Source organism: Camelus bactrianus, chromosome 19, assembly GCF_048773025.1.
Source record: "Camelus bactrianus isolate YW-2024 breed Bactrian camel chromosome 19, ASM4877302v1, whole genome shotgun sequence".
NCBI classification, from domain to species: Eukaryota; Metazoa; Chordata; class Mammalia; order Artiodactyla; family Camelidae; genus Camelus; species Camelus bactrianus.
In genome coordinates, this window is record NC_133557.1 from 26,165,894 (window position 1) to 26,190,695 (window position 24,802).

Genomic DNA, 24,802 nt, shown 5'->3' on the forward strand with positions numbered 1-24,802 from the left:
TTGGTTTAGACAAATCACAGTCAAATACTTCAGGGCTGTGGTAGTTGCCAACCTTACATAAGATCAGGGGGAAAAGGGTGGAGGAATGGGAAATGGCCTTTAGTTAAGTAATGAACAGAGTCTGACTCACTGACTCTGTGTTCAGAATTATTCTGTCTTTGAAGCAGCAAGTTCTTTTTTTGTGTGTGCAAGGTCCTGAAGGGACAATTACTCATATGATAAAACGACTGTATGGTAATAACTCCGTAAATCAACTTTATTTGAGCACCAATGGTTTTCTTGCTGGGCCTTTTCAAACGTCAGGAGGTGTCAACTTCTAAATTCTAGCCCAGCGTTCATTCTTCAAAACACAACTATTTTTGTAGGCCAAAAAAATAAAAAATAAAAAATGGAGGGGGGGGGAACTTCTAGAGACTCTCATTAGCTTTGAAGTCAGGCCAAGAAGTTGGCTTTCAGCAGCCAAGGAAAAAATCCACCGACATCCAGTGTGGAAATCTAGAAAGATTTGAGCTAAGTGAGGATCTGATTTGCATATACAGACATGAGAATTTGATTTTTATTTGGATAGTTTTCTGATTTCCTTCCAGGCCAGAGCTTTGGAAAAAGTTGTTCCTTATTCAGAATATGTGACTGCATCTGCACATTTTAATTTTGGGTATGAGGGGCATAATGAAAATCCAATTTCAGCGCTGTATTTTGGAACTAAATCTCCTTTGCTTGATGTCAGTAGGAGATATTGTATGTTGCATAAAGATGGCTAGGATGATTAACACAGACAATACACATTTCAGCAAAAGGTGTCACTTTTTTGCCTCTAATATGATACCATACTTATTCTTGAAATTTGGTTTATACAGTTCTTACTAGAACTGTGAGTTTTTCAAACAGATTTATAGCAAAATAGATTTCCTCCACTTCAACGACACCCATGACATGATCATATTGATATTAAAATTTTTTATTTTAGAATCTTTTTAAGATTCTTTTTGATTTGATTTATAACATGATTACTTGATTGCAAAGACAGCGTAGAGATTTTATATTCCTACCCAGTGACTCATCCACATTCTTCCTCATTCACAGCCCCCTAGTATTGCTTTGGGGGAAAAAAAATCTTCCCTAACTTTAAGACTACGTGATTTGGATGAAGTTGGTTGAGCGGATGTAAGCCAATCACCATGGTCTCGCTCTTTGGCCAAATGAGTTCAGGGATGGGAGTATGTGGCAGAAAGTACTATTTTCCCAATTATTCACTCTGTGTGTCTTCCTCTGGAGAATGGAGCATGAGTGGATGTGATGTAACCCTCGACTGAGTGGCTGTTTTTGAAGCCATTCCCTGGCCCACCCACGGTACTGTTTTCTCTGTGTCACTCCAGCTGCACATCCTTGTTGAAGGGGCTGCTTTTTCCATCTAGATCTTAGCAAGAAGAGGCCATGAGGATTACCCACAAGCCAACTTACAGCTTATATGCAGCATGAGTCAGGGGGGACAAAGAATCTTTGCTGTTGGAAACCGCTGGAATGTGGGGCTTGGTTGTTACTGCAGCGCAACCTAGTGAATGCTGACTAATGGAGCACGTGAAAACACTTAAGTCAATGAAAAAGAACAAATTCCAGGACACGTAGGGCTGCTGCTGGACCAGTCTTGCCTTTACTCGGCCCTGGGTTACGTGAAGTTGGGAAGCTGAGAGTGTAGCCAGGCCAGGAAGTCTGAGCCAAGGGAGAGCCCTGAATACAGATTCATCCGAAACCAATTCTACTTCCCGTTGATGAGCACCAGAAATTCCATTTTTTTAAAAATCCAGGTTGACTTGGGTTTTCTTTCACTTGCAACTGAGAAGTTTCTCACTAACAGAGAGAAACAGCAGAGACACCTGTTTTCTTTGATCTTATAGGTGGCACGGAAGGAAAGCTGTTTCCCCCCATTAGTTAGAACACTAACTAAATTAACCAGTGGACCAAACGTTTTCAGATTACAACAAAAGGACTCAATATTTCCTGTGGTCAGGATAGAGAGATTTTATTTCTGGTAGGACCAGAAGCTCACTCTAGGAAACGCGCCAAACTTCCATGGGCTTACCTTATTTTTCTTTCCCTGAAAAATTTTGAAAAACGTTGAAATCCCTCTATCCTTTGCTCTGCACTGGCTGACAGACTGGTTTTAGAGACTTGTGGTAGGGAAATTTAACATCACACTTTAGCCAGAAGCAGTTGCACGTGAAAGGACTCTTGTAATATGATTAATGACTCTGAATGGTCCTGTCCTGAAGGTCTAGAGTACTGTCCATTGTTTTGACAAATGCCATCTCTCTTATCTGGGAAAAAGAAAATTAAACTAATTGTTTTCCCCACACCTTCACTCCACGTGGTCGCTGAGTGAGGTGTGTAACTTCCTGAGGAGATACAGTCACCGATCACAAGGAGGCACACACCTCCTGTCACAACTCCTGTGCACGGACATCACCGCAGGGGCGGCAAACCTCTCCTGCAAAGGGCTCTGCAGCTACTCAGCTCTGCCCCTGTAGCCGCAGAGCAGCCACCGACCGCGTACAAAGGAAGGGGAGTGTCTGTGTTATGATAAAACTGTATTCATAAACACTGAAATTTGAATTTTGCATAATTTTCACAAATCACAAAATTTTTTCTTTTGATTTTTTTTTTCAACGATTCAAAATAAAAGAACCATTCTTAGCTCATGGGCCATGCAAACACGGGTGATGGGCTGGATTTGGCCCGTGAGCCATAGTTTACCAACCCCTGCATAACTGAATTCTTCCTGCGTTTCAGGCGCTGAAGTACGCACGTTATGGGCATCATTCAAGGAATTCTCACAAGGATCCTAAGGGGTCGGTAATATTATTATGGCCATTTAAGAGATGAGTAAACTGAGGTCCAAGAGGGAGCACAGCCTGGGGGTCATGGGGCCAAGATCACAGCTTTTGAGCCTCGTTCTTTCCAACTCATAGTCAGTTAGGAGCCGAAACGTTGAAACTTAAAAACAGAAATGTTATTTGGAGGGCTAGGCAATGTAAAGCAATTTCTTAAATGCTTCTGTATTTTCTTGACAAAATATTTTGCTTTCACTTGCATCTCATCCAATTTTGTGTTATCTTTTGGTAGCAATCATTTAACTCTGACTCATGTTATATTTCTGTTTCAAATTTTATACTAGAAAATGACATGTTTTCTGTTTGCCTGCTAGAGATCACCTCTGCATTTTTGCACACGAGCTGCAAGAGACATGGGGTCCCTCAGAGAGACAACTACACAAAAAACTTCTGAAAAGAAGTTGTTCTTCAAAAAACTCGGAACCTCAAAACTGACAGATGCTTCAGATTTAACCTGAGGCTCTGACATTTAAAATTCCCGGGAAAAAGACTCATGGAGTCCCTCCTTGGTGGGTTGCTGAAATAGAGACTTAGACTCTCTAGAAAATAGCCAGTAAGTTTATGAGAATTTTCTGGAATTACAAGAGACCAGAGCTTTGTGAGCTACTAAGTTTGGCTCAAAAGAGAGAGAGAGAGAAGAAAAAAAGAAAGAGAGAGAGAAGGAAGGAAAGGAAGAAAGGAGAGAGGGAGAAAGAGAGGAAGGGAGGGAAGGAAGGAAAGAAGAAGGTAGGAAGAGAGGAAGGAGGGAAGGAGGAAGGAGGGAGGGAGGAAGGGAGAGGAGGAAAGAGAAACAACAGTAACAACAAAGCAGATTTCAAAGCTCCTTCTCCCACCGAGAATGACCACACAGCCATTCTAATTTTTATGCCACATCACAGACAATGTTTCTGGAACATATTTGGGTTTTCCATTTCTGCTCAGTTCCAGCAATTAAATACAAGTGGAAACACAAGCGCTACCCATGGCAAGCGAACAAGAGGCACCTAGGAAGAGCCAACATATTTTGCTTTGGCAAAATGGTAACCATCAGTTTCTATCTTAAGGAGCCATGGACTTCCTCATCCCGCTTATAACATTTTCCAAAGACCGTGCTTCGTTCAGAGCAGGAAGCGGCTGTTGTGGGTCTGAAACTCACGAGGCCAATTGATTCATCTCCCCAGAAGATGTTCTGGAATGACACATTTTGGTGGTCTCATAGGGAACCATCTCCTTCAGACGTGAGCGCACTGTCTTGAAAGTTTTGACCATCACTCTTGGGAATTAAAGGCCAAAAAGAGTGAGGTTCAACCTAGGTCTGTCAGCTGTCGACCCACACAGTCGGCTCTCTGGCCCGAGACCAGCAGTCTCCCAGCATCTACTGCAGCAACATGCTCCCATGCCTGATGCGCCCACCTGTCCTGGGTACCACCCACAGTTAGTGGAGAATCTGGGTTGCCATGGAAAGAAAGGCAAAAGAGCGATCAAAGTGGACTAGAGCAGAGGGCGCAGCATGATTGTCCCTTAAGGACGTGAAGGTGATTTTACGTCTAGTAGACTCCTTCAGCCCTTAAACGGTAACAAATGTTAAAAATTTGCGCGCTCTGGTTTTGCATTTAGTTTGCGTCGACTCAACGAGCCTTACAAATACCCATCCAAAGTTACCCCGCGATGGTCCCTAATCACGCAAAAGGGTGGAAGAGTCTGTAGGGGACGGATCACTCTTGGAGCATGCAGGGACCCAGGACCCCAGAGCCGGCACGCCCCAGGCCCATCATGCCAGAGATGAGGATGGACTCATTCCGTCATTTAGCGCGTAACTTACGTTCTCCTCTGCACCTGTGGGGACTGAATCCTCTTTAACTGACTAAAGGGAAGATAAAAAAAAAAAAAAAAAGTAAGAGTCAGGATGTTACCAAAACCAGGGCTAACAGCTTTCTGGTGCAATTCTTGGATATTGCTTTTGTATACTTTGTTCCAAGAAGAATTTGAAGGAGGTTTACACAAATATAAGAGCGTAGCAAGATAATACAAATTATGTATTTTCAAAAGCAATAAAGGAAAAATAAACATACAGATGCAGCCAGGAGACCAGTGGAGTGAGGAGAGCGGCTGCTACAGAAAACACAAACCACAGTGTTGGCTGTGGGCGAGGAACATGTTGTGTGGTAGCTGATGAAGAGAGGAAAGGATGTCAGTCACTCGATATAGTCACTGTTAGGTAAAGACACGTGAGCTGCTCAGGAAAATTCTGGTAATAAATTCAGGGAAACTCATCCCCTGGTCCTCATAGAGCAAGCAGGCACAGATGTAAGAATCAGGGACCTCAGCCTTATCCTGACAGGAGGAAGGTGGCCAGCATCCAAAGCTGCTTCTTACATCAGCCTTCAGTGTGGGCCAGTGTCATCACGCCCAAGTGCAATTTGGTTAAAATACTTCCACGGAGGGCCAGAGGGCTGGGCTCCAGCACATCCAGCTTCAAACACTGTTGTTCCCTGAAGTCATTCTGGCATCTACCATCCGGCCCTCAAAGAGAAGAGGAGTTACCCAAATTCTGTCAAAAGCCAAGGTCACAATCATGATACCAGTTAGCCAAGCTCCAACTTGGGAGGTCATCTTTGCGTATTTCCTGCAGTTGTTCTGAAACTTTTCGGGGTGGGCGGCGTTTACAGGCCACTTTGAGACTCCCCTGACAGAGCTGGACTCTCTTCCCAGAAAAGTAAACATAAGATATTTTGCAAATAATTCCAGGGTGTTCATAGACCCTTGCATTTCTTCTCTTGGATTCCAGGATAAGGACTCTTATCTCCATCGGTTTTGTTCCATGTCCTGCCTTGATTTTTACCTTTAAAACGTGCAGTGAGGTGGGGAGGAGGGAACTCACAGTTACAAATGTATCTTCTCCATTTGGCAGTCTTGTTTCCTTCAGTGTCTGGCACGTGGAAGAGACAATCTGCTCAGAATCCAAGTCCAGAGCACCCTGGACTGGGCGGTCAGGTTCAAAGTCACTGTTTTAGCTGTGCAATCTTGGGCAAGTCAATTGTACCTCTCTGTGCCTCAGTTCACTGACTCAAAAGTGGGCTATTCGACTGTCTACCAAACATAGGGTTGTTCTACAGAATAAAGATAATAAAGCATGTGATGGGAAAGTCACGGCTGAAGCAGAGCTGAGACGCACCTCCGTCTGGTGGCTGGGGTCGGGCCACACAGCTCCTCCTGGTATGTACAGGAAGACCTCAGTTTCCAGGGGAGTTGAGTTAGAGACTCTGGAAGGTGTGTGTATGCTGGGGAGGAACAACTTGAACCATGTTTGTAAAGAGGGTTTAGTTGTATGTAGTCTTTTCTAGAAGTCAAGGTATATGGATGGAGCAGAAATAAAGATTTTAAGAAATGGACAACAGAAAGAATTCACCGATGGAAGGAGGACTCCAGGTGGACCGGCTACCTGCAGGGTCAGTTCTGGGTAGGATGCTGTGAGAGCAACTCAGGCCCGATCAGCTCCCCTGGAGTTGGCAGAAGGGGGCCATGTGGATGCTGAGAGGGCATCTGGTTAAGTGGTGTCCCTCTGTGCCCCACGCAGCTGCCCCCGGAGCTGGGCATAACACAGGCTGCTTTCTCCTCCCTGCTTTGTAAGTGGCAGGTGGGCTCTGGCGGGCTTGTGAGGACATCAGTGATGTGTCGGGCCAGGTGGCAGGGATCTTCTCCTTGGTGGCTCTGGTGGCAGTGGTGTGGTCTGGCAGTGATCACCCACAGGGACATGTGGGGGCCTGGACTAATTCGTGACCATTTTTCTTAGCTTCCTAGAACTTTGAGTGGGATGAACATTGGTGCGGATTTTTGTTCATCAGTCTATGAAAACCGCTGATGTTAGTTTTGTATATGTAAAGCACTCAGCACAGGGGGGCCCGCACAGAGCATGTGTTCAATTAATGGTAGCAGTTTCTGTGAATGCTGGGGAGCAGCGCCTTAAGCTATGCCTATGAGGCCTGTTTATGACTTTTCTTGACTCATTCCACGTTGCTCTCGTAATTTCCTTACGTCTGGCCCAGACAGAGTTTGCCCCTGGATCCGTTATGAGCAGCATTTTTAACATTGCTCTTCGGTTATGTTCGGTTCCGGAAGCAGAATGGGCACAGGAGGACGCGGATCTCAGTTCCATCCTGATGAGCCGCTCCCTAGAGGACAGCAGCACACTGACCTCTGTAAAACAAAAATTCTGGGGCATCCTAGCTTCAGTCCATTGTGCCAGCGTTTTGAGATCTTGATCGTTTATATTGGGGATCACATTAACGAGCGAACCCAGCTTGCAACCTTGATAAGGCTGCCTCGCAGGTCACTGACCAAACAGACTCTGAATGAGGAGGCCCGAGGCCAGATTCCAGAGAGCTGCGCAAAGACGGCTCCTTGCATGTGGCTTTGACCCTTTACTATTCTTTGTTGGCCTGCGTCTCCCCATCCCGTGAATGTGCACTCGATGCACTTCCGCAGAACTGAAAAAAAGCAGCAGGACTAACAAAGGTGATAATGGAAACCACCTGGACTCCAGGGCTGTATGCTAAGCAGTGGGTTAGTTTTTAACAATAGTGCTCCGTGTCTTCAAAACGGAAGCAGTTCTCCCCTCATTTCTAGGCCTCTGCTCCAACATCTATTAACTTCTCTTTTTTTTTTTTTTAATGGAGGTACCAGGGATGGAAGCCAGGACTTGTGCATGCTAAGCATGCGCTCTAGCACTGAGCTAGACCCACTCCTGCTAAACATTCTCTCTTACTCTAAAACCATAGATTTCGAAGACTGAAGTGTGTCTCTATTCTCCTTCCAAGCTGACTGTGTCCTGGATCACACAGTACAGCATCCTGCGTCTCACATTTAATGTGTATTTGTAACTGGCTTGGCTTCCATGTTCAACACACAATGACAGACGAAGTGGCCTCGGACAACTGCTTCCTTTTCTCCTCATCCTTTCCGCACAGAAGAAAGCCTACGAGCTGAGGAACCAGCCACCCCAGATTCCAATTCCTCATTGCCCCTGCCGAGGGGTACGCGGTGATGGCTAACCTCTGGAGAGGAGAGAGGGCTGCCTCTTCCATGTCGGGAATGGGGTCCTGAAGGGAATTTCAAAGACGGGAAGGAAAATCGGACGGTGCTGCTGACAGAGCAGCTCACTTCAAAGTGAATGAGAGAGAATGATTCTCAAGTGCAAGGTCGACGTCTGCAGACCCAAAGGCATTTCTGAGGTTCTCAGGCCCTGCAGTCAGAGGAACGTGATGCGGCGCGGCGGCCGGTCAGGAGAAACACAGAGCGTGGGATTCTCATTCAGATCTCAAACCCAGAAACACTTTGATCTGTCTCGGTGAACTGTACATCTGGCTGTTATCTGGTGAGTCTAAAAACTGTCCGGTCTCATTAACAACAGCAACAAAGACCCAGTTTGAAACCTAAAGGATCTTGTTTGGACATTTACATTGCTGAGAATAAAGCCGCGCAGTTATCATATAAACGTCACTGACAAGAGCGCCTCTCCGGTCAATTCTTAAAGGAATGCTGCTTTAACATGCTGTCACCTGGGAGCACTTAAGCCAGCAGGCACCCTGCTGCTAGCAGGTCTCCTGGAAGCACCATTTGGATCATGTGACCGCTGTTCCGCGTTCACTGATTGCACGGTGGACCTAAGACCTTTTCTATCAAGCCCAGATATTTCAGCCCACCTTCCAGGTGCCTCCATAATCGTCCAGCCATACGCCAGACTTTCTTAACCGAGATCCCTGTGGATTCAGGGATCAAACACAGGATTCGGGTTTTGAAACAAATAACCCAGCTGAGTCAGAGGAATTTTTCATTTATTTTCCTACTCAGTTCTTCCTGGCTTCAGGGCTCGCATTATTTTTCTACTTCATCATTTGTCTCCCCCAAAGGAAAGCAGGAAAAGCACCATTTTAAAGATGCTCCAAACGTTATCATTTACTAATTGTGTGCACGCACATACGTGTACACATGCACATGTGCATGCATTCGTATGTATCTTGTTCCTCCAAATGGATTTCAGTCTTTTGATGTAGCAAGTAAGTCTTATACTTGTTTTGTACCATGGGTGCTGTTGGTACCAGAAGTCACACATGGATATTTAGATCATAACCAGCCATGTCATACTTGAAGAAATGATGTTAACACCGTTCATTGAGCACTTACTATGTCTCAGACGCTTTCTATGTAAATTATTGGATTCTCATAACAACACTGTGAGATAAACATGGTCCCTACTTTACAGATAAGAAGATAAAGGCTCTAAGTGGTCAAATAATGTGTCTGAAGTTACAAAGCCCCATCTTTCTGATTCTGGCTATTAATGCAAACTTGCCACACACACGATTTTTTTTCAGATCATCTATTCTAATCGTTTCGCTCAACAAATGAGGAGAAAGAAACCCACAGTAAGTTACTTTTGTAAGGTCACACAGCAAATGGTATCTCAATTAACCCAGAAAAACAAACGGCATAGTTTGCCCGAGTAACTGGATTTAAACTCTTTTTTGTCAAGCACAACAGAATTCAAAATTAATTTTCTCAAAGGTTATTTCTGTTATTTTTTGTTTACAATAAGAACCACTTCAGCCATCAAGACAAAGTCAAAATACCGTACAATTTCATATTGACAGCCTTTTAGGGGAAACATTAATTTCTGATGTTCATAATTGCAGACTTACAAACGTCAAAATTTGCTTGTTGAAAAGTTTCTCAATTAAAAGAGAAGAAAGAGAGCTTAGGGTCAGTTAGCGGAAATGTCAGAATTTTCAAGGGTTTCTCTTTGTTTCTCAAAATTTTTATAAGGATGGTGTTATAAGCAAAGCTTATTCTAATTTAAAGAAAAGAGCACAAAGACTGTCATTTTGTCTCCTACTGGGAGTAAGTGCCTCCAGGAGAATGTAAGTTATAAGAAGGCAGCAGTCCGTTCACTGACATTTCCTCAAAGCCTAGCACTTGGGGGACACACGCACCCCTTAGTACGAAGGAAGCGACTTACAATATTGCTAAATGAGTGACTCTCCCCATGTCACTTCTTTACAGAGCTTTTTCTTCTGATTGGGTGGAAGAAGGAAAGACAAGCTTTATAGGTGATGTGGTTTTCAGTTTCTCTTAACTTCATTATTTTTATGATCATCGAAAGAAATAAAGGCAGAGAATGGTGAAAAAAAAAAAAACAAAACAAAACTGAGAGACCGGAATAAACGAACTTCTGTCATCAGAGAGAGGAATGCCATGTGGTCCTGACTTTCCTTTTCAATGGGAATAGCTGGAATTTCAAAGAAACCAATATATCCTTTATCGACCATGAGATAAGATAAAATATTTGAGGTTTAGAAGCTTAAAAGCTTCCCCCAAGTGGATGGCACAGAAAGATGAAGTGGACGGGTTAATGCCTCAACCATCCTGGGCACACAGCAAATAAACGACGTTGGAGGAGAGATTTGCCCACGGGCCGCTGTTGTGGGAGCCCCAGTGTCCGGGGCTTCCCAGCATTACTTAATTTAACCCTCACTTCATTTCCATGACATAGGTACGATTATTATTTGCATCTCACAGATGAGGAAACTGAGGCTCATCCAGGTGGACTGGGACTCAAAGTGGGACCTGTCTGACTCCAGACTCTTAACCCTTATATCAGTGTTCCTCAAACTTCCGTCGTTTGCTGACCTCCTGTATCATTTTTGGTGCACTGTACGCACTACTGGCATCCATTACTGTGTTGACGCTGAGGCCAAGCTGCTCCCAGGAAATGACTGAGCACAGAGGGTGCTAGACGGTTCTTTGTGCCCCATGCAGAACCCTCGCAGTGGGCAAGCCGTGCTCTGCGATTCCCCACCGGCTCAGCATCACCCTCAGTCTGAGGTTTTTCAGACCCTCTCTTCTTTCCCTCTCTCCCTTCACAGGTGTCAGGCCCTCAGTGTGGTCTGCAGCCTCTCTCCCCCTGCTCCTGCCCCCTCTTTACCCTCCACAGTCGGTTTCCTCCAATAAATCTCCTGCACATCACTTCTGTCTTAGCTCCTGCCTTCTGAGAACACCAACTGACCATTATTTACTTACTGTCAGTACCATTAATTATATAACACTTTCCTTTTAACTGGATTCCTTTTTAAACTAAAGACATGCGGTCTCTCTCACCGTGAGCAAAATACATATATTAAATCTTGAGTTCATTGTGCCAGTTCTATTTTTCCCAATACACTTACATCTGTATATGATTATTTAAGTAAAAATATTTGAATGTGAGTCACTTAAGTCATCTCCTTTGCCACCAGTACATGCATGTAACTTACTTAGAAACTGTTCCCTTCATTACATTGCCAATAAAATATTTTTTTGAAAAAACAAAAGGGTGGGGAAGGAGGATTAGAACAGAATGCCAAATGACATCATCCAAAGTTTTCATGAAGTTTTGGAGTTTGTGTTCTGGGCAGAACCTACAAGGAAGATTTCTGGACAATACAAAACAAACAGGAAAAAGTTTTAGCAATCCAGCTGGATTCTGGACATGAGAATAAACTAACACCACGGTGGCATGGATTTTATCACCTTCCTCACATTGTGTGCCAAGTGGCACGGATGCTTTGTCGAACTGGCTAAATTAGATTTTTTCCTTTCTATGGATTACACCCCTGCCACCCCCAACTCCATCCTTGACTTCTCGCTCATCTTTTGACTACATTTAAAATGGCTCTGAACGTGTGTGGCAGCTGGGGTTTGTTCAGCAAGGATGATCAAGGAATAGCTCTCAGAATTACTCAGCCCCGCACACCCCGTTTCCTTGCTTGGCAACTTAATTCTACAGGAGGAAAAAAATCAGGCAGTGGTTTGAGTTTTCCTATCACACAGCACACTGTGTGCTTGCCCTGATGGTGACCTGGCTGACACCTTGGTTTTCCAAAAGGAGAGAGAGACCTAGTGATTATCTCTGGCCAGGGGAGGAGAGAGAGAACCCAGAGTTGTTTCATCTCGCCAGGAGGAGAGAGCTCAGAAAAAACCAAGAGGAAACCAGAGTAATCCACCATTTTAGAAAGAAAACGAAATCACAAAATACCACGACCCCTCTGTGATGAACCAGAGTAATTCCAAGAACGAAAAATTTACTTGTTCCATTTCCTTTTCTTTCCCACGAAACACATGTTTATCACAAGACAGGCATTTCATTTTTTTCCCAGGAGTGAGTTTAAAGTCTTCAACTCAGTGGCAAGCTGAGTCATTCTGGAGGAGAAGAAGCTCCACGCGCTGCTGAGTACACTGGTTGGTCCAACAGAAACCATTTCTCAAGTCATCCTAATCCCAAGGACTCTCCAAATCTTGAAGATAGGACTTACCTTTTTCCAGAACAGTTTGCCCAGAGGCAGAGAGGTGGGCCCGCCCTTCTCCTTGGCTCCTTCCTTTGCTGCTTCAGTGGATGTAGAATTCTTGGCTGCCCCTTGGGGCTCCTGGGGCGTAACATGGGCTTGGTCTGACTTGATGTCGGCTGGAGTGGTGGGTGACTTTTCGGCATCCTAGAGGAGTTTAAAATTATTTTCAATGATCTCAGGCTGTCAAAAGCAAAAGGTCTCTTTTATACACATGGGCTGGGGTCATGCCTGTTAACTGTCTTCTTCACAATTGTCTGTCTTTTCCAAATATTCCACATGGACGTGGATTTGTGTTAAAATCTTGGAAAAAGTCAAGTTATTTTCCTTTTACAAGAAATACATAATTAGAACCATGACGTATTATGTTTATGGAAGTAACGCGTTAGGAATCAAGGTGATTGTAAGAGGCACTTGCTGTTAGAAGGTTAGTTGGTGTTGAGCCCATCAGTTGGCAAATGGTTTTGATCATGTTCACGGCAGAAAAAAACATTCTGAGCACACACTTCCCATACTTGCGTATTTATTCATATGATAAAGATGCACTGTTTTACTCATCCAAATTTGAAATTAAAGACGGGTGACAATAAATATACTTTAAAAGAGAGGTGTCTAAGATTTCCTCCCAAGCTCCACTTTAGAGATCCCTGACCCAGTCTGCAGCGTTTGTGTAAGGAACTCACTGAAGAAGTCTGAGTTTGAAGACCACCCGCAACCCCTGTTTCTGCACTTTTAGATGCAACGCCCACGTCTAAAGTAGATGCGACTGAGTGGATTGTAATGGACAGAAAACTGCAAATGCTCTTCATTCTGTCCTTTCTCTTTCTCTCTCCCACCTTCTCTCTCCCGGCCCCAATCTCCCCTTCCCCTCTGAGCAGACATGCTGAGGTCCAATTCTGGGACACGGGACCTTCTCAGCTCCCAAGTCATGGGACAAAGGAAGAGTTCAGAGAATTGCAGCCTCTATTTATCTCGACAGGAGGGAACACTGCATTAAAAATTTTAACGCTGGGCTCATCTGACCTAACTCCTTCATCTTCAGCATCTTCGTTTGAATGATTCCTGCTCCGGGGACTTGGGACACAAACCCTTAAATTCCCAGGGGTGTCAGATCTTTGACTACATTTTCTGATTAAAAAGAAAAAAAAGATCTGGCAGCACAAACAGGGTGTGGAAAAACAGTACTCTTGACCTTGGAAAGAGTCTTAGCGACCACCTAGTCCAATGCCCACGTTTTCACAGATGGGGCGATGGAGGCCCACGACCTGATCTGCCCGACACGGATATGGGGCACAGTCTGGCCTCGGATCTGACCTCTGGCTCCTCCCTGGCGCTCTTTCCACACAGCACAATGCCTCTCCAAAGGGTGTTCACCAATGACGTGAATTTTGCTGTCTGATGCAAGACGCAGTATCTTCCACACTGACTTTTTTGATACCAAGAGGGAGTCATTAATTGAGCAGATTCTATGTTTGAATCTGGAGACAAAGGGCCGATGTCTAGAAATTACTTTTGTGACAGGTGATCCTGGAATAATCCCAGTTACATTTAAAAATGGATAAAATCACATAATGCTGGGGTTTAAAATAAACTCTACCTTGTAGCAACAGTGAAATCAAAATGGCTGAGCTCATACGGTCCTGCATTTATGCATGTCCCAAATGCTCTCGGACACCTGGTGCTGTCTGAGCTCTGAACGGCAATTACACGAGCGAGGGCTGGTGGCAAGGAAGTGCCCTCCACCAACTAGCTTGCTCACTTTTTCAGAAAATACGAGGAACGTATTATTATTTATTCACATACTCATAAAAAATGCATGGAGTGTCTTCTAAGACCTGGGATGTGTACTAGGTGCTGGGGTTACGTGTCCTCATGGAGAGCAAGACACTAAACAAATAATTCCACAAATGAATGTAAAATTTCAACTATGATAAGTGCCATGGTGGGGAGGGGAGGGGAGGATTCGGTGCTTTAAAAAACAAACAAACAAACAAAAAAGGCTGAACCAGAGAATCAGATCCGTCATGACAATTAGGGAAGGCTTGACCGAGAAAGGGGGTGCCTGTGCCAATGATCTAAAGGGTGAGCAGAGGTGAACTGGAGACGGAAGGAAGCACACCCCATGCACAGGGAACAGGATGCTCTCAGAGCCCTCGGCGAGCATCAGAGGGACGTGAAGGAAGTAGAAACGGCAGGAGTAGCCTGAGCTGGTCCCCAGCGTCAGCTCCCCTGCTGCTTTCCTGGGAGAATCCCCAGGTGCGAGACCAACGACCTGGGGGTGGAGCTGACCTCACTTCCACCTCTCAGAAAGGGTCCTTGTTGGCTTCAGTAAATCATGGATCCAGCTAACGTCACTGCAGCAGGCGCTCCATCGCTTCCTGACCCCACGCTGCTCTGATTTAAATTCTGTTGCTTTGCTTTCTGCACTTTAGATGCTGTGTTATCCGTCCAGCTCACGGCTGCCGCTTCCTCGGTGCTCAGTTTACTCAGCCAGAGCCACAGGGGGCTACAAAAAAACAAAGGCTGGCTCTGGAGTTCTAGAACCCTTCCAGGACAGGTCCAGTTTACTCACTCCATCACACACCTCTGGTTTGGCTGGTGTCACTGCTTCCTCTGGTTCCCCTCGGCCTCCTCTCTCTCTCAGCCTCCTGAAGCTGGGACCATGGTCCCAGGGGGACTAGGCACAGAGATTTCCGACTTTTAACTGTGACTGAATAATAACAATAAAAGGGACCCGTGCCAGGCAATGTTCCAGGCAACTGAACGTTCTAACAACAGTCCTATGAGGAAGGAACTAATTGTTACGTCCATTTTATAGTTAGGAACATCTTGATCCCAGGTGGTTAAATAACTTGCTTGTGATCACAGTCATAAGGGGCAGAGTTGACCTCTGAAGCCAGGCAGTCCGGTGCCCAAGCTGAACCCTCAACAGCTACTCTCTCTCTACTGCCTCTAACACACCAAGGTACCCCACTCCATGGGCTGTACTCCCCATCGGGGATGGACCGTCTACACCACGCATGCTCAGCCAGGGCAATATTAGCTCCAAGCAGGGGGAGAGTTGGAGGTGATGTTGCCTTGCTCTTGGGTGATGTGTTTTGGAAAAGTTTTAGATATTAATATACTCTCGGACCCTACTAAGGGCCATGGCACATAAACAGATAAACAGTATACATGTTGTACTAAAATTCCATGGGGGGAAGGGCAATTAGGGATAAAAAAGCTTCCCGGTGGAGAGATGAGAATGAGAAAAAGACTGAGAAACACATCTATACTGCTCAGTTTCTCTGGGAAATGGCCAATTCTCTGCCCTGGGAAGAAACCCTGAGATCCTTGAAAAACATCACAAGGGCAGGACTCTATCAGACGTATAATAATATCACTCTAATATATCTGTGTAATTGTTTGTTGACTATGCTTCTCCCTGGCCAGGCTGTGGGCTCTGTGAAGGTTCAGGGCTGTGACGCCTTGATCACCGTTACTTCCCTACCTCCCATCGGATTCAGTGTCTGGCATTGAGTAAATAACAAATTAACTGCATGCGAGGGACCACAGAGAGGTGCCCACACAGCATCCTGCCACGCCGTGTTCCCGCCCGCCACCCGCTCCTTACTGGTGGAGTCATAGACCACCGTGAGTCATCTCTCCCCCCGCCCACTCATCTCCTCACTTTCCAAAGAAGTGCTCCGAATGGCGTTCTGCCAGCATCAGCTGAATTACTCCTCTTTGCCTGCGTTCGGGAGGAGACTACAGAAATTCTCTCCGTGTTTTTTGGAAACAATCCCCTGAGTGGGGTGGCCAGACCGAGCAAATAACAGGGAGAAAATACGGTGTCCTGTTAAATCTGAATTTCAGATCGACAAAGAATCATTTTTTTTTTTTTGCATAAGTAGGTCTCATATATTGTCTGGGACATACTTATAGTTATACTAAAAAAAATTTGCTGTTTATTGGAAATTTGAATTTAAGTGGGTACCTCTATTTTATCAGGCAACCCTACCCATGAGATTCTAATGTATTAGATTAGGGGACTACATATCAGATAACCCTTACATTCTTCCACAATAAGTTCTCATCTTGTGTTTATGTCTGGGTGTGGGAGAGGAGAGGGAGGTGTTAGTAAGATACAAATGTTATACCAAGAACCAAAAAAACAATGAATGTGCGGCAGAAGCTTATGAATCACATGAGGCAGCTGCTAAGATTTTAGCTGCCTCACAAGAGAGGGCAGGCACTGAGCAAGCCTGAGTGGGGAGAGGCACATTTCCGGGCATGGAAGACATTCTAAAACAACGTCCTGCCTTGTGTGCACGTGGTCAGGTCCACTGTTTGGAGGACGGGTGAAAAAGTGTTACTCTGAGGCATCGCATGTGATTAAGCCAAGAACCAAAAAAAAAAGATTCAAATTCAGCAAAGAAATGCTGCTGATTGCCTTATGATTTATAACAATAAACATTTCATTTATTAATTCCAGACTCCTCCACTCTTTTAAACTAAGAAAATTCTTTTTATAGGGGGGAAAGTTGACATATAAAGAAATGAACCTTGGAGTTAACCAGAATTGATAACCATTGTGGTTGGTTTTTTGGGGTTTTGGGGGTTTTTTTGGGGGGGGTTTGAGCAAAACTAGAAGATAATGCTTGGATGTCGTCTCTTCTGTCCCAGGTTACACTGAAATCAAGGTGGATGTCTCACACCTCCCATAACAAGGTTCATCGATAGAATCTGTCTGGTCAGTTTTAATGGCCCTATTTTCCTATCTTTTTTGGGTGACAGAACAATCAGTCCAGGAAAAGAAAAACACTGTCCCAGGCATGAAGGTAAAAGCCAATGAGATCTACCAAACTGATGTATAAATGAGAATTAAGAACATCTGAGAATTGTCCTCTTAACTTTGATGTTAGGGGAAAAAAAAAAGACTGAATATACATCAAGGCAAAACCTCAGGTCTGTTTTACAGAAATCCCAGAAGGGGTTGCTACTTCTATGTCTTCTACGCCCAGTAGTTCCAGAACCTTCCCCTACCCCAAAATGCAACTCAGTGGGAGGATGTGAGGCCAAGGATTTGGAGAAGCCCCAGGAATACTGAACTTGGGTGGTCCACTTGTGGGAGGGGCAGAGATTCTGGAGACGTGACACTTTGCAGTGCATGCAATGAATATCATCATGAGACACACATCTGCAAGGTGGGGGGAACCTGCACACGTCTTGGGCATTCAAGGCCCCCTGCTCACAGAAACCCCATATGGAATTCAGCTAGGTTCCTTTGTACCAGATCTGTGACACGTGTCATTAGCAGTTACCAAACTGTCTCCCACGTACAGTGGTGCCACTTTCTAATGTTCCCTCCCCCACTGCAACGTCTCCCATCCACCTCCTCCTCTCTTTACAGAACAGAATAACTCTGTATGGAAACTGAAGGGTGGCTTCATAACACAGTTTGTTTATCAAATGCAGATTCAGCCACGAGAGCTTTCTATGGAGCGTTTATTTGCATACACAATCCTGGGACTATCACAGCCAGCTGGGGAAGTTCTTTTTAATAAGTTCATTCAACTTAGCGGAGAATGGTGGATATTTCAGGCACATTCAGAAGCATGCTAGCCCATTTCTGGGATCCCTTTAATGGATGGTTTTAGACAAACACTGGCATTTTCTTAGACATTAGAATAGTGAAATCTCCCAAACCGACTTCTCTGCTGCCTTTACTTTCCAAGAACATGGGAGACCTTGCTCTGCCTTCCCTCATTGTTTGATTCTGTCTGGGATTCCGTCTGGGTTCAGCATAAGTTTAGTTAACACAGGGAAGAGGCGGAACAGACCACAGAAAGGCAAAATTGTTATGCTGCGGTTAGCAGAGTATTTCCCAAAGTGTAGAAAGCATACCATTGCTGGTATCAGAGATGGCTTCAGGCTGTGCTGAGATAGCATATTAAATAATATTAAAATCAGGAAAATACTTTTCCCTTTTCAATTCTCATCATTCTAGGGCCATTCGGCGGAGAATCTGAGTCGGGTACTGGTGTATCTGTAACGCGTCTCTACCTCTGGCTAATTGCCCTTTAATAAGGCTGGAAAGGGCAACGGACTCAGAGCTTTAAAATGAACGAGGTAGCTAGAATATAATCTCTTTTTAAAATTATCCTTATAATGGGAGCTTCCTCTTACGAAAAATGTTGCTGGTTTTCCAAGGGTGATGTAACATGAAGTTTCTTTTAAAGATACCTTCAAATAGAAAGTGAGTCGACTTCAATATAAAAGTACCCAGTCAGTAACCGTACACCTGTCAGAAATGATGCAGGTGGTATGCAAGCTTTCGACATTTGGGAGACACTGGGTTAGAAGGATAACCCCCGAACCCTGGTCCACACTGGGAAAATAGTCTGAGATGTTTATAACTGAGAACTGAAAGAAAAATCACTGAAACTTGATTCACATCATATTTAATTCCCCTCTAATGACGCCCACCACCCAAGGCTCCGTCTTCACTGAAGGGGAGCTGGGTGGAGGCAGGAAGGCACATGTGTCCTGTGGTGAAGACCAGGGTTCTTTTTTTCCCCCTCCTAGTTTGACAAGATACAGACCTTATGCCTAAAGAATTTCCTAAAGGCGAGCCCTAGCCGGGGGCTATGCAGGTGCTTTTTCTTGGCGCCTTTAGCCTGGCTCTCCGCCGTCTTCTGCCCAGCTTGTCCGTCACAGACACTTTCTGCTTTGGATGCCTTTCGGGCAACAGCAGTCACAGCTTAGAACTTTTGTTTTTAAACAAAATCCATTTCTCGGTTGTTTTTAAGTGCAGTAATCCACTTCGACAGTTAGCTGCAGGTATGTTACCCCTGTCTCCCCATCACGAGACATCATGGGGATGTGCATCTTTTTCAAACTTTCAAAGATGATTTATTACAGAGCATATTCACCATCTATTTCAGGTACACATTGACTTTCGACACAGCAACCTATTTAAATGACCCAGATTAATGCCACTCCATGTGCTAAAGACAATGAAAGATATTTAAGCTTTGTCTAGAGGACTTGAAGCCAGGTGACAATTTTAAAAATAAAAAAGATAATGCAGTCCCTACCTGACAGTTTTTAAAATCTAGATACCATTGTCACATGAAAAAGAAAAAAAAAATACTTGAAGACAAGCAATTTATTTTTGCATCCTGGAGTCAAGGCCAGCACTGCAGCTGAGTGACTTCAACTCTCAAATTGATCTCTTTTTCAGTATTGGAAACTTTAAGGAAGCAGTATCACCCACAAAAATTTCAACTGACTTCCAGACGGGCAGCTGTCCCAGGCAAAAGATGTCCTTAGTGTGAGCCATTCCACTGAGCCAAAGTGGGGGGAGATTGGAATAGAAACAGCCCAGTTACAACCATTGAGAATTGCTGACTCAAGGCACAAGTGTGCTAAAAAGTGCCCAGGGCCAAGTGAGAAGATGGACAAAGCACGAATCCAAGTACTTCAGTAGAAAAGATGTTAAAAGGGCAAGGCATGGGAACCAGGTTGGTAGAAAGAGGTCTGTTTGTGGGTGTCACGGACAACCTACTTTCACAAAACCATCTTTTGAGATCCAGTTCCACTAGCGTTGGGCCCACAGCACTCTGGGCGGGGCCACGAGATTGCAGCACTAGGTGCGTTCAGCTGGGACCACATTCTGGGTCGGGGAAGAGTCTTGGTGCATGAGCAGCTGGAGAGAGTGAGGGCATCGGGTCACTTGGGAAGCCACACAACACACCCACACGCCCCGCTGCTTGGGGCCTACTGTGCTGACTATGGGACTTCAAACAATGCGAGACACAGAACGGAAAGAGAAACACTGGGACCCAACCATTCACTGAACTTGACCCTGGCTGCCTTGTAGCAAATAAATAATTTTATAGGAAAACGCATGTGTATGCCTCAGATATAGACTTTTTTCCATGGAGGGAGAAAATTCTAGAGGAAGCAGTCAACACAATACTAATGTAATCACAGTGTTCAATCTGTCCTGCAGTGACTGTGGGAACAGGGATCCCCTACATCTGAGCAGAGCTCCCCGGTTTACCAGGCGCTGTCACGACCTTCATTCAGTCTTGGGGAGATAGACTTTTTATCGCCTCACTTTTACAGACATGGGAATGTGGGTCCAGACCGGTTAGGATCACACAGCTATCAAGTAGCGGGACTGAAGCTCTAACACAGAATCTGTCTTCTCTGACAAATTCTAGGATCCTTCTCACAACTCAGCCTCTTCAGATCTGGGTAGCAGATGCCCCGGGCTGGCCAAGCCATTTGTTTGGTCCCAGTGTCTTTCAAAGCCCTTTCAGTTATCAAGAGAAGGACACAAGACACTTATCTGTCACCAAGTTAAACTTTCCTCATGATTCCCGTGAAACTTAAGCCATGTGTTCTACTAGAGATGATCGGCTCTGTCAAGTATAAAGGAAAAACATCTCCAGAAAGTAGCCATTCCAAACAAAATTTATGTTGAGGGGAACTGGCTGAGTTTCTAGGATGACAGTGAAAAAGTGCCCGCTCTCGAGGGCATCCTAACTCCTCTACACGTTCCTACGTTTGGCAAGTGTCGACTGGTGACTGTTTCGTTTCACCAAACAACTGCCACTGCAGTGAGATTAGTTTTTTTTCAAATTACACGAAAAACAAAGTAAGACTCATTTTTTTAAAAACCAAAAATAGAGCAGCTTACGTCTACTTTAAACTGAGTCTCACCATTTTCTCATTTCCAGAGGCTAATTTTTACTCTATTCCCTGGGTCTCTCCATACACAGCTAAAAAAGACTAAAATGATATACAATGATAGTATTCTGTTCTTGTTCTATACAAGAAATTGGCTTTTGTGACATTCTTTAGCCAGAATTGGTACATTTCCAGCTTCCCATCAAAATTTTCATTGAAACACAATTAATGTAAATGGAACGTTTTAAAGACAGTCTAACAGCACTACGAAATCGCTAAATATGTAAACATGTGTATACATCTATACACATGCATAAGATTCAAAGAACAAAGAAGGACACATAAATCCAAATCCAACTCTATACACAAACCCAAACATAAACACGCTACAAGCTACTCACCGTGTCTTCCGGATATTTCTTTGTTTCAGCTTTGCTGGGTGAAACCTTAAAAGTTTGAAAAAAAACCAAGTGTTAAAAGCCATAGCTCTTTAGGGTGATTTTATTTCATAAATACATAATTTTTTAGGGTAGCCCAGTCCACGCTACAGGTAAGGAATGTAATCACGAGTACTTTTCGTTTAGCAGAAACTCTCGGGCTTCTGGGTCACCCCTAAGTATACATAAGTTAACAAAATTAATATTTTATAACAAAATGCATCCGATCTTACACATCCACCAAGAGCTTGGCCCCACTCAAAACTGTCTCCTGGAGGGCCACAGACTTTATTTTTTCCTTTTTTTAAAACTTACCCTTTTTTTCCCCCATCTTTTTCTTCTTTTTGGTTATTTTTTAAAATTTTGGTTTCATTTTTTGGTGTGGGAGCTATTTAGGTTTATTTATTCATTTTTTCATGGAGGGACTGGGGATTGAATCCAGGCCCTCATGCATGCTAAGCACGCGCCCCACCACTGAGCTAGACCCTTCCAGCTACAGTCTTCCCAACAATTCTACCACTAAAACAAACAAATGCACAAGCCTTTGGTGTTGGTGGCACATTCTGTTGATGTTTCCTGTCTTGCCTTTTGAAGTCAGTCTTGGTCTTTGGAAATAGCCCAAACACTTCGAGCTATCTGTTTAATTATGCATTCACTCATTCAGCCCTTTATTGAGTGTCTGGCATGTGCCAAGCCGTGGGCTCTGAAGACACACAGATGAGCAGGCAATGCAAGACATGGGTCCCCGCCTCCACCCAATTAAAAGGGAGCTGTAGGTGTAACAGGACAGGAAGAGACTTCTACAGTTTGATTTGCCATTTGAGTGGCAAAACTGCTTGGATAGGTCCTCATCTCAGGGAATTATTTTCCAATTATTTGTAGGATCAACAACTGGAGGACATCCAATGGCAGCAGCGCTCCATTACAACACAGCTCATGTCATACAGTTAGGGCACCCGCTGTTCATACCGCAGTTCCCAGCACCAAAGACTCCCTCACTGAAAGCCAACTCCCTTACGAAGCACATCTTGTCCCTGTTCTGCAGTGTCCCAGCTGCATCATGGTGACACCCCATGTAGAACGAAGACATTCAAGTGCGCATCATTCTTAGAATTAACAAAACTTTCAAGCAATAGAATAAAATAGAATTTTAAGGAACAGAATGGAGAAAGGAAACTGCTTACCAGGGTTTTAAAGAAGCTCATGATGGAATTATTATTCTCTGTCTGGGGGTCTTCCTTTGCAGTCTCCAGTTCTTCAGGGTCCCCAGGGACAGAGCAACTCACAGTTGTGATTTCCTGTCCTTCCCTCCTCCTGCCGTCAGCTATGTCCTAGGAGGAAGACAGAGTTTTCACAGTTGCGACTTGTTGAATGTGTGGACTCCCAAAGTAATATTTTTGCTTCGCGCCCCTTTCTCCCTTCCCGCCTAATTCCAGGCATACTTCTTCTGCCCACGGCCGTGTAGAACAATCAGGAGCTTATGAGCATCCCTCTCCCTTTCCCTCCCCCTCTTTCTAACATATTCAGCATTTGCTGTTAGCTGGAGGGACATTGTTTGGAGCCAGAGGCTCACAAACACAGCAGTGCGTGTTGCATTCCAGACAAAAACTCTTTTCTCCCAGCTCTGCAAAGAGGTTGTGTATGATGCCAATATTTTGTGGTCTTCTCGTCTAATCATTTGTGTATTATCCTCAGAGATGCTTCTATCTGATTTCCCACAATCCCCACAGTGATGAATTGTATCAACGAAAAAAAAAAGTACTGATGTTTTAAAATAATATTTCCGTTTTCAGGATGTGAGAGTTTACGAGTGCAAGGGGTGTGATTCAGGGACTGGTTTTCTCCTCTAGCTCACTCAGGAGGGTAGGATGCATTCTGAACGCTCTCCTTTTTTCATCTCCACTCCTGTGACCCTGGCCCAAGCCAGGTGCCCATAAGCCCATCCTTTCTTCAGGCTTGGGCTCAAGTTTACTTCCTCCACTGAAGTCCTTCTGGGTCCCAGCAGCCACGGGACCTGTTCCCTTCTCTGAGTTTCTATACCACCACTCCCTGCACACTCACGTGGCACATGGGTTACCTTAAAGCCAAGGACCAGGCCAGAAGAGTCTGCATTAAAAATGGGGCTTTTGGGGAAAGGAGATAAAAATACATAAACACATTCTGGTGAATATTTTAAAAGGTAGTAATAACGCCAGTATTCCGCAGGGTTTCGCTCAGCCCTGGTACTCTCTCTAAATGGAGCAGAGCTTCTTGTGAAACGCCTCATAAAGGGCTGGAACTTCACAAACCAAAAGCAGAGAAAAGCCATGGTCTTAACAAGCTTTTAAGTAAGTTCTGAGGATCTAATATACAGCATGGTGACTATAGTTAATAATACTGTACTAGATGCTTGAAAGTTTCTAGGAGAGTAGACCTTAAATGTCTTCACCACAAGAAAGAAATAGAAATTATGTGAGACGAAGGAGTTATTAACTAAACCTACTGTGGTAATCTTTGCAATATATACACGTATCAAATCATCAAGTTGTACACTTTAAACTTACATGATATTATATTTCAATTATATATCAATAAATATAGAAAAAACAATACCACTTATAATTGCACAAAAAATGAAATACAAAACAGGTATAGGACTTATATGCAGAAAACTTTACAATACTGAAGAAAGAAATTATAAACGATATAAATAAAGAGAGACATACAATGTTCATGGACTGGAAGACTCCACACCACAAAGATGTCAATCCTCCTAAGTTGATATACAGGGTTAGTGCAATTCTTATCAAAATCCTAGCAGGATATTTAGAGATAGATGAGATTATTCTAAGATTTAAAGGTCAAAGGAATTAGAATATCTGAAACAATTTTGAAAAGAAAGAATAAAGTGGGAGGAACCAGCCTACCTGATTTCAAGCCTTGTTATACAGCTATAGTATGCAAGGCTGTGTGGTATTGGTGGGTGGAGGCACAGACACATATTTGAATGGACAGAATGGAGAACCCAGAAATAGACCCACACAAATGTGCCCAACTGATTTTTGACAAAGATGCGAAAGCAATTCAATAGAGGAAAGATCATCTTTGCAATAAACAGTGCTGGAATAATTTTACATTGAAAAAAAAAAAAAGAACTTCAGTCTAAGTCTTATGCCTTATACAAAAATTAACTCAAAATGATCAACGACTAAAATACAAATGTAAAGTATAAAACTTTAAGAAAAAAATAAGAGAAAATTTCTAGAATTGATGACAAAGAGTTTTTAAACTTGACATCAAAAGCATAATCCATAAAAGGAAAAAATGATAAATTGGTCCCATCCAAATTGAAAGCTTTTGCTTTGTGAAAGATCCTTTTAAAAAGGATGAAAAAAAAGCTAGAAAGGGGGAGAAAGTATTTGAAAACCACTTATCTGACAAAGGACTAGAATCTAGAATATAT

The 24,802-nt window shown here is 43.9% G+C and overlaps 1 protein-coding gene across 7 annotated transcripts in view; it reads right to left on the reverse strand.

The window, feature by feature from the left end:
- BCAS1 (brain enriched myelin associated protein 1) overlaps window positions 1–24,802 on the reverse strand; it is an 85,761-nt gene that overhangs the window by 20,076 nt on the left and 40,883 nt on the right. For 3 of the 7 annotated variants that reach the window (XR_012500674.1, XM_074347467.1, XM_074347466.1), the window contains 4 exons: window positions 22,545–22,691; window positions 21,325–21,369; window positions 12,215–12,391; window positions 4,690–4,731 (listed from right to left, as the gene is read on the reverse strand). Coding sequence is in view for 6 of the 7 variants with exons in the window: in XM_074347467.1 (XP_074203568.1) it covers window positions 4,690–4,731; window positions 12,215–12,391; window positions 21,325–21,369; window positions 22,545–22,691 (411 nt within the window). In the remaining variant the exon portion in view is untranslated. Of the gene's footprint in view, window positions 1–4,689; window positions 4,732–12,214; window positions 12,392–18,828; window positions 18,964–21,324; window positions 21,370–22,544; window positions 22,692–24,802 lie in introns of all 7 variants that reach the window. The other 4 variants (XM_074347470.1, XM_074347469.1, XM_074347468.1 and 1 more) reach the window with 2 other exon arrangements.